A 9,227-nucleotide genomic window follows, 5' to 3' on the forward strand; every position below is an offset into this window, starting at 1 on the left:
CTCAACGAGGGTCTCTGCATTGCAGCTGCTTTACATCTGATTTGCATGTTACATGATTTGTGGCTAGCGGAGTTCAACGTGCGCCGCAGCCAACTTCCCGCCGAGTCGCTTCCGGTAGCACCGCGTGACCGGGCCAAATCTTTTACGTACTTCTGCTCCGGCCAGCACGAGAAGCTGCAGCAAGTTCGCTACTTCCGGTCTTCCAGCCGTCCAATAGTACAAAAGGCCGAGCGACCCCGGAAGTGACGTTAGCTCGGAGCGGCCTCTTTCCGGTTCCGGAGTGGAAGATCGCGTACGGCAACATGAAGCTGCTCACCCACAATCTACTGAGCTCACATGTGCGGGGGGTGGGGCCTCGTGGCTTCCCCCTGCGCCTCCAGGTACCGGCCTGGGGTCTCGCCCCTACCCCTGAGGGATGGAGAAACCCGGGTCGGGTCCCGGCCTCACTAGACCTCCCCGCCCCCAGGCCACCGAAGTCCGAATCAACCCCGTGGAGTTCAACCCCGACTTCGTGGCGCGGATGATACCCAAGGTGGAGTGGGCGGCGCTTCTGGAGGCGGCGGACACCGTGAGCACCGGTCCCCGCGGTCCCTGCCTCGGGAGGGGGGCGACCCCGCACCGCCCGCAGCCCTGCGTCCGGCCGCGCGTGGGGAGGGTTTCACGCCCAGGGACGATTTAGACCTCTCGCCCGCAGTTGCACCTGGTGGAGGTCCCCAAAGAGCCGATCGAGGGCTACGAGAACGACGAGACGTTTCTGAGAAAGATGCACCACGTGCTGCTGGAGGTGAGAAGCGACCCTCAGCTGCTTCCCCAGCCTCTCGCCTCGCCTCGAGCCCTAAGGCTGCCAGTGCTGAGCCCTGCCCCACCCTTCCACAGGTGGACGTGCTGGAGGGCACCCTGCAATGCCCGGAGTCTGGACGTCTGTTCCCCATCAGCCGCGGGATCCCCAACATGCTGCTGAATGACGAGGAAACCGAGACTTAGCTGCCAGGCACCAGTTTTGCCTTTTGTGACCGTGTGTATCTTTGTTGATATATATTTTGCTAGTTCTGCAGTGTGTAGCCCCAGCCCTTGACCCAATGACACACTGACCAGTGTTTTCGAGCTCCATAGTATATCTTTTTTTTTTTTTTTTTTTTTTCTCATTAAAGGTTCAAAACCAAAAGCGGTTTCTCTTTGCAGCAAATATACATTAAAATAGAGTCTCTGTACAGCCAAAGGCTCTGGGCCCTGGCTTGCCCCATGTCCCTGCGCCTCCCTGGCCAAACCCAAAAATAAATATAGTGTTATTGCTCTGCAGGGCATAGAGGCAGTGCTCTCCCCACCCCCTGAGGAGGCTGGGTGGGAGCTGATGGGGGGCCCTGGCCACCCCAGGGGTCCAGGGGCTGGAGCCTACTTGGAGTTATTGCTTCAAGGGGGGGCACTAATGCCCAATGCAAATGAGGAGGAGAGGAGCGAAGGGGGCAGGGGCCTTTGCTCTCCAAATACCCCTCTGCTCTGGAGAGGGGACTGGATTAAGCAGCAGCAAAAGCATCACCCATTGGGAGACTGTGGCCTCCATCCCCTTCCCTCCCTGAGATCAGGCTTCTGCCTCCCACATCCCCTGCAGCCCCCATATGGCTTCCGCAAGGCCCCTCTACACTCTTGGGGGCACGTTATGGCTTGCAAGGGACAGCATTGTGCCCAGACTCTGGGCATTCACATTCCCAGCTTCTGACACCCCCTTAAGAGGGGGGAGAGGAGGGCATGGGGCCTGCTCCCAGGGACTGATGGCATTGCCCTGGCCCTGCCAGCAGGCTGTGGCACTGCCCAGACCCCAGCTCTGCCCCCTTGGGGCTGACCCCATGCTGGGCAGTTCCTGCCAGCACCCCCACCCTTCCCACCCCTTGCCTCAGTCCATCATGGCCTCGAGCATCTCCAAGAACAGCTTGTGCATGGGCACCTTGCCCTCCAGCTTCACCCCATAGAAATGGGCCAGCACTTTGCCCGCTGTCTGGCGGAGGAGTGGTAGCGTGAGCAGCAGCCTGCCCGCCCGTCGCCTCTCAGCTCCCCCTCCAGGGCCGGCCCGGCCGGCTTCGTACTCCAGCAGGGCCTCGTGCAGGGCTTCCCGCAGCTGTTCCACAGCCTCAGCATCTTCAATGTGCACCGAGTCTGCAAGGATGGGGAGAGGGCTGTTGGCCTGGGCTGCCTCTGGAAAAGGCAGAACCCACATCTCCTTGGGCACTGCTGGATGGGGCCTAAGGAGGGGCCAAACGGATTAGCTGATTGGCTGACTAAGGGGCACCACTCACTGCTCCTGCCCAGTAGCCACCCTTTCTCCCTCAACTATGACCACCTCTTATCCTCCCCACCTTCCCTCCCACTAAACTCTTTACCTTTCCAGGTTAGCAGGGCACTAGGGCTCAAAATCTTGTGTGCAGTTCAGGACCTGCCCTTGGCTTGCTTTGTGACTTTGAATAAGTCATTGGTCTTCCCTAAGCCTCAGTTTTCCTTATCTGCAAAATGGGACTGTGCCACCATCACGGAGTTAACAGCTGAAGGGCCTTATGGAGATTCCGGTTGGGTGCTGCCCTGGACTTACCCGAATTGGCAAGGGCCAAAGCCTTCAGCAGGACATACTCCTCTCGCTCCAACCGTAGGGCCTGTAGCCGCCGCACCAGTTGCAGCAGGGCCGCCCCCAGCTCTCCCAGGCCAGCAGCCCGGGCTCCCTCTTCATCCAGGACCAGGTCCTCGGCAAAGGCCAGTTCATCCTGCAGTGGTAGTGAACGCTGGGCCACACCCAGCACTAGCACCTCCATCCATACGCTCTGCAGTACTGACATCTGGTCAGACAGCGACAGTGATGAGAAGCCTGGGGGGCAGTGGAGAGCAGGCCTGACTGAGCAAGGGACCCCAGCCTAACATGGCTGGGCCTCAGGGGAGTCCCAGGTCTTCTGGGCCCTTTACCTGGGATGCTCTTGGCCCAGCTGATAGTGACTACAATCTCTCGGTCGAAGAGGTCGCAGAGGGTAGCCACGGCCGGGAGGTGTCCGTCAGGGCCCGCGGGGTCAGGCATGGCATACAGCTTCTCAGGCTCCACCACCAGCAGGTGAGATACCAGTGCATTCACCGGGGCTGCAGGGACAGGTGGAGAGCTAGCCAGAAGCACTCCCGTCCAGCAGGCCTCGGGGCCCCTTGGACTACCATCTACCTAGGCAGTGCCCCTGGGGCCAGATGCCTCACCACCTCCCCAGGTGAGCCGTCTCTGGATGGGCTGAGATTAACCCTCCCCCCGACCTGCTACGTTACTTGGTTCCTGACACATGAAAAGTCACCTTACAAGTATTCCTTGGGGAAATGAGGACATGAATGGGTGGGGGTGAAACGGGTCCAGCACCCACGATGCTGCCCTGGGGGCAACCCTGCCGCAGAGCCCTAGGGTCCCTCTGCACTCTCACCTGTCTTCCGGGGGCCTCCAGCTACTGCCAGAGGGCCAGCAGGAAAGGGGCCTGGGAAGGGCAGCGGGTCCACCTCTGGCCGTCGCTTGTATTTCTGTCGCCCACCTCGGACGCGGTCCAGGCGCACCCCTTGAGTTGTAGGACGGGGTTGCATCCATGGGGCTGAGGCAGGCTTGTCTCACAGCCGTCCTCCCCAGCCCATTCGCTGCAGCTTCCCAGGGCTTGCCCCCAGCCCCAGCCCTTGGGGCCCAACCCCCCCGCCTCGCCCAGCCGCTGCCCAGCGCTCACCCTCCTTGAGCATGCCCACCCGCAGGCACTTGGTGAAGCGGCAGGCCTGGCAGGCCTTGCGTCTCCGCTTGGTGATCTCACACTCGTTGGAAGCTGGACAGCTGTACTCGATGCTTCCTGCCAGGAAGAGGCAGGGCTCCAGTGGCGGCCTCCCAGGGCCAGCAGGGGGCCCAGCGGACAGGAGAGCCCTCACTCACCCGGGGCAAGCACAGGTCTGGGGGTACGGGGAGGAAAGGGGAGAGCAGGATGCCATGAGCGGGGCAGGGAAGCACACTGCCACTGGGGGGCCCTGCTGGGGCAATGGAAGGGCTGGGCATAGGCAGTTGGGCTGCCTCTGCTCCAAGCCCCTGGTCAGGTCACACCTCTGGGCCACACTGCTCTCATCTGCGCTCATCAAGGGTCACTCTGACCACTAGGCTGCTCAATTCAATGGTCAGTTCTCGGTTCTCACTTGCCTAAGTGGAGCATCCAGCACCATGGATGGATTCTCAGTCCTAGAAGCAGCTGAATGCCACCTTTGCTTCTGGGACTCCACCCTGTCCTCCGTCCCGCCTCTCTGGTCGCATTGTGGTTTCTGTGCCTGTCCCCCAGCTCCTTCCACTGAACACCCAGGGCTGGCTTCCCTCATCCTCACTCACTCCTGTCGTGGGGCTTTTAGATTTGGATCTCTGGCTGCACCTGCCCTGAGCTCTAGACTCAAATCCAGCCACCTGGTGGACATCCTGCATGTCTAGGAGGCTTCTCAAACCCAACATGTCCCAGGTGGCCCCCGGTGGCCCCTAGTCTGCAACTGCATTCATCTGGGTGCTCAAACAGGAGCCTGGGCAGCATCCTCAGCTCCCCTTGCACTCACATCCCACCTTTTGGCAAGTCCCTGGGGACTTGACCTTATCCATCCAGGATCCAACTCCTGCCCCCAGCAACTGGTTTTCCACCCTTGACACCAGTCACTGTCACCTCACCTCACTGGTCTCTTGCTTGATGCCTGAGGGATCCCGTTAGACCTGTGTCAGCTCCTGTCCCTCCTCTGCTCAAACCCAAGTGCACCCATGGCCTGCACAGGGATTGCCTCAGGCTCCGGTCCTAAGAGCACACAGCCTCCCTGGCCTCCACATCTCTGCTCCCTACCAGCTTAGGAGAACGCAAATCCACGCTGCAGCCACTTCCAGCCTCTTGGTGCCACCTCAGATGCTACAGAGCTGCCTATTTACCCTGCTTCAGTGTCAGTTCCACCAGGACTCGAATGTCCCCAGTGCTAACAGAAGGTGCTGGCAGCTTGTGGCTCTCCCAGTCTCGCAGGGCCACCACAGATGAGTAACCACCAGCCAACAGGCCACTAGAGTATGTCACAGTGCAATTCCTCTCCACCCTGTGAGGGCTGCACCTGGCTCCGGACCTGTCCTCAGGCAGGCCCTGGAGCCCCAGACCCAGGCGGGCCTCTCACTCATTTCCTGCTCCTGGCCCTCCAACACGCACCACGGGCGTACAGGGCAGTTCTGGGCAAGTCATTGTTCCATTGGTCCCAGGACCTGGAATACTGTTCTGTGAAGAACAAAGTGTTCCGGGGTCCACCTTGGGTCTAGCCCAATGCTACCCCTTACCAACTGTGTGACCTTGGGCAAGTCCCAGATCTAACACCTGGAACCCTCAGTTCAAGTTTTTCCAGCTATCAAATTGGCATGGAAAAAACTCACACTTGGGGTTGGGGGTGTAGCTCAATGCTAAGTGCACATACTTAGGTATAGGAGAGCCTGGGTTCCATGCCCAGCGCCAAAGAAAAAAGATAGTATCTGTTGTAAAGGCAAGTTGTAAGAATTAGAGAAGAGAATCCAAGTAAAACATTTAGCATAATTCACAGCACTGAAGTGCTCAGTAAGTGACCATGATCTATAGATTTGTCCACAGTTAGTATAAAAGGTTCCAGGTGACTTCTGGACCTAGGTCTGCTGCCTCACTCACTGGTCCCCAGAGTCAGCAGAGAGCACCAAGTTTTAGACAAGTATGTTTTGGCCCTGTGCAAGCTCACTGGAATGGCACAATCAGTGGTCCAAAGTCCAGTTATTACTAATAAGTAGAGGCAGCAGTCTGGCATTGAAGAGCTCAGCTCTGGACCTACATCAACTCTTGGTTCCGTCATTTTCTACCTGTGAGACTTGAGCAAAGCTTCAAAAACCTCTGTAGGCCTCAGCTATGACAACCCTGACACCTTGGAGGGTTGCTATGGGCAGATGGAAAAAAAGCAAAAGGTCCGGGCGCCTAATACAGCCCCACTGTCACCAACGAACACATAAGTCACATAGAAACTTAATTAGCAAGCCCCTCCCAGGTGATGCTTACATCAGTATCTTACCCCTGGATTCCTGTCCCCCTGCCCCCATGCTGGGACTTGAACCCAGGTCTCTGCACACTCTAGACAGGTATTCAACCACTGAGCTATATACCACCAGCCTTTTGAATTTTTATATGCTTTCCTAAGTGAGGAAAAAAACTGACTTTTTTTATTTTTTTAAACTGGGGATTGAACCAAGGGACACTTTACCACTGAGCTATAACCCCAGTACTTCCAATTTTTATTTTGAGACAAGATCTCACCAAGTTGTAGAGGCTGGTCTCAAACTTACAATCCTCCTGTCTCAGCCTCCTGAGTAACTGGGATTACAGGCATGTGCCACCATGCCCCACGAAACCAATGACTTTTAAATGCCTAACAGTGTTTTTATGGTGATAGTGATTTTTCCCCCCCAGTACTGGAGATGAAACCCAGGGTCTCTCATTTGCTAGGCAAGTGCTCTACCACTGAGCCACACCCCTCACCCCCTAAGAGTTTTAAAGTCAGGTGCTAAAATATGATGTGGCCTCTCTCAGATATCTATAAAAATCTACTTTGCACTGGTGCTGCTTCGGGAAAATTGAGAAAAGGGGGGTACGTTCTATGTTGGGGAGAGGTCAGCAGCTGCCTGAAGCAGGAACCAAGTTTCCTTGGTTTCAGAACAGGGAGAGGATGCCTTGGAATTTTTTGGAGCCACTGTTGAAGATGCTGGGCCTCAGCACCCAGAAACCCAGGTGGTGTGCTCCGCCATCCTATCCCAGTCCATCTACACACACTGCTGCCTTGATTTCACCTTTAAGGGGAGTACCGCCAGACTGCCAACCTCAGTGTCTGGCAGGTTCAGGGCCTACTGCACCTAGCAGTGAACCAGTTGGGAGGTGCCAGGCCAGGGCAAAGGGCAAAGCACACAGAAGCGGGGTGGGGGCTCACCCTGGATGGTCCTCTTGAAGAAAGCTTTGCAGGCCTCACAGGATGCCACACCGTAGTGGTAGCCGGAGGCCACGTCCCCACAGACCAGACAGAGGCGTTTGGGCAGGGAGCTGAGCACCAGCTTCCCACTGCCCTGCTCACCAGGCCCAGCCCCCTCCCCATCCTCCTCCTCCTTGTGCCCTGGGACGCAGCGGGCAGGAGCTGGACCAGGAGCCAGGGTCACGGGGGGTTCAGTCTCGGTCTCTGAGGAACCCTTTGGACTGTCAGGACTGGCTGGCTCTGCCTTGATGTAGAGAGGCTCAATGCCCACCACCTGGCTGGACATGGCGCTGGTCACCTGCAGTGAGATACCGTCAGGTCACAAAAAGGCACAAGGATGGGGGATGGGGAGACACCCTGCCACATGGGTTGCCTAACCCTGGGCCTGGGCCAGACTTCCAGGCTCAGCCAGGGGGAGGGAGGTGGGCAGAGTCCAAGGAAGGGTTGCCCATTAAGAGGCCCCCCAGCAGTTGCCATGGGGACGGAGTCTCCAGAGCCTCCAGGACCAGTAACTGACAGCAGGTCTCCCTCTTGGGAACCTAGAAGAGGCTTGGAAAGCCCTACTCCCACCTAGGTCAGGGGGCAGGGTAACCTCAGACCCAAGGCAACAGTCAACCCCCCAACCCCAGTTCACAGCCAGAAGAGGGACACCGCCACCCAATTTTCTCCAGATGTTGGTGGGGCCTCAGTGAGCTCCCCTCATCTGGTTTTTCTCTATTCAAGAGAGCACACTGATGCACACAAGCCCAAAGGCAGTGGATGTATGTTCACACTCTCACCTGGGTTCTCAGGTGTCACCACAAGCCCACACATGCTTTCTCTGCTGGGGACTTTCACTCACACATGGCCCTTCCCAAACCCCAGTCCTCACTCATTCTCATACTCTTCCCAAAGGGCACACTACACAAACTCACACCCAAGACTGATATCACACACACACCAGGTACCCACATCACACACGCAGGTACAGACTTGTGAGAAAGAACACCCCTGACACACCGCCCCCTTCCTGCCCCAGCATGCCCAGTCCCAGCCACAGAGTCAGGCCGGCTCCACCTCCTTGCACCCCAGGCCTGCACACTCACTCTTACACTCCCGCTGCCGCAGAGTCCGCCACCTCTCGGGCCGCCCCGCCCCCCTCAAACCTGCGCACACCTATGGGAAGTTGCCTAAAGTTGATAGTCTCCCCTCCCCCTCCGCCCGCGGGGAGCCTCTATCAGGTTATCAGGAAGTAAATGAGAAGAGCCAAGGAGGAAGAAGTTCTCCCCCGCCGATGCGATGACCTTTGACCCAGAGAAGAGGGTGGCCCAAGGCCCCTTCGAGCGCCCCCACGTGGTCTTCAGAGCCCCTTCTCTGACAGAACCCTCCCCATCTTCCACTCCAGCCCGCCCCAGGGACTTCGGCATGCTCCAAGTGCCGGACTGAACCCTGCCCTGGGGCTGGATCCGAGGCCCAAGACTGACCGGGCCCAAGATCAGCAGCCCAAATCAGAGACAGACCCTGACCCAGGAGAGCCCACCAGGACCCGAACGCCGGATCCCGTCCAGACCCTGACCCCGGTCTAGCTCTCGACCAGGTCCGGGTCGTGAACAGGGCCGGCACCGGAGCCGGCACCCGCCTGGAGCCCGCCCCCCGCCCGCCTCCCTGCCGCGCTCGCACATGGCCCCCGCGCCCCGCCCGCCCACCCCCGCAGCAGCGCTCCCCTTCGCCCCCGGACCTGGGGCTCCGGCAGGGCGGGCGGGCAGGCATGGGGGCCGAGAGGCCCGGAACGCCGGGGTAAGCCGGGGGCCGCGGGCGGCCACTCCTCCGCCTCCTCCTCGGGCCGCGCCGCCCCGCCGCGCCGCGTCCCCTCACTCGGCGGCGCCGCTGGCTGCTTGTAGGACACAAAAGGACATCGCGGCCGCTTCCTACTCGGCTTCCTCCAGCTGACAGCGGGGGCGGGGCCGGCCGCGCGCATGCAAAATAGGGGGCGGGGCCCGGCGCCCTATGCTAATCAGACAAGTGAGGCGGGCAGCGCCTGCGTGCCGGGAGGAGTCGGGGCGGAGCTGGCAGAGCCAGTGGGCGGGCTTTCACAAAGGTCTCGCCCCACCACCGAACCTCAGCGGCGCACATGCGTACGCGGCCGCCTAGAGGGCGGGCCAGAGATGCGGAGGAGCTCCAGGGATTAGAGCCCGGTGGGGGTGGGGCCAGGAGCGCGCTTTCGT

General features: G+C 59.2%; 2 protein-coding genes across 3 annotated transcripts; one reads left to right on the forward strand and one right to left on the reverse strand.

Moving 5' to 3' along the window:
• Nucleotides 1–151: 151 nt before the first annotated feature.
• On the forward strand, nt 152–1,299 carry Trmt112 (tRNA methyltransferase activator subunit 11-2). 2 transcript variants are annotated; one of them, XM_047517668.1, is made up of 4 exons: nt 152–380; nt 467–532; nt 695–784; nt 877–1,299. In XM_047517668.1, exons 1-4 carry the CDS (start codon nt 303–305, stop codon nt 982–984), a joined length of 342 nt encoding a protein of 113 aa, XP_047373624.1. In that variant the 5' UTR covers nt 152–302; the 3' UTR covers nt 985–1,299. The 2 variants fall into 2 exon arrangements, with proteins under 2 accessions (XP_047373624.1, XP_047373623.1); XM_047517667.1 differs by having other exon boundaries at nt 224–380; nt 467–568.
• Esrra (estrogen related receptor alpha) lies at nt 1,098–8,964 on the reverse strand. The gene is made up of 7 exons (XM_047517665.1): nt 8,741–8,964; nt 6,985–7,321; nt 3,726–3,842; nt 3,438–3,566; nt 2,947–3,114; nt 2,582–2,851; nt 1,098–2,151 (listed from the first exon to the last, which is right to left on the reverse strand). Exons 2-7 carry the CDS (start codon nt 7,307–7,309, stop codon nt 1,892–1,894), a joined length of 1,269 nt encoding a protein of 422 aa, XP_047373621.1. The 5' UTR covers nt 7,310–7,321; nt 8,741–8,964; the 3' UTR covers nt 1,098–1,891.
• Nucleotides 8,965–9,227: the final 263 nt, after the last annotated feature.

The sequence above is a fragment of the Sciurus carolinensis genome, chromosome 11, assembly GCF_902686445.1.
Source record: "Sciurus carolinensis chromosome 11, mSciCar1.2, whole genome shotgun sequence".
In the NCBI taxonomy this organism is placed as follows: Eukaryota; Metazoa; Chordata; class Mammalia; order Rodentia; family Sciuridae; genus Sciurus; species Sciurus carolinensis.

Bases quoted from the DNA above. Each gene is read 5' to 3' on its own strand.
- Trmt112 (XM_047517667.1), top strand. From the start codon at position 303: ATGAAGCTGCTCACCCACAATCTACTGAGCTCACATGTGCGGGGGGTG. The intron at 381-466 runs GTACCGGCCTGG...CCCCGCCCCCAG, and splicing joins GCTTCCCCCTGCGCCTCCAG to GCCACCGAAGTCCGAATCAA. The intron at 569-694 runs GTGAGCACCGGT...TCTCGCCCGCAG, and splicing joins TTCTGGAGGCGGCGGACACC to TTGCACCTGGTGGAGGTCCC.
- Esrra (XM_047517665.1), bottom strand. From the start codon at position 7,309: ATGTCCAGCCAGGTGGTGGGCATTGAGCCTCTCTACATCAAGGCAGAG. The intron at 3,843-6,984 runs GTGAGCCCCCAC...TCTTCCTGGCAG, and splicing joins CTTCAAGAGGACCATCCAGG to GAAGCATCGAGTACAGCTGT. The intron at 3,567-3,725 runs GTGAGCGCTGGG...CTACAACTCAAG, and splicing joins GGTGGGCATGCTCAAGGAGG to GGGTGCGCCTGGACCGCGTC.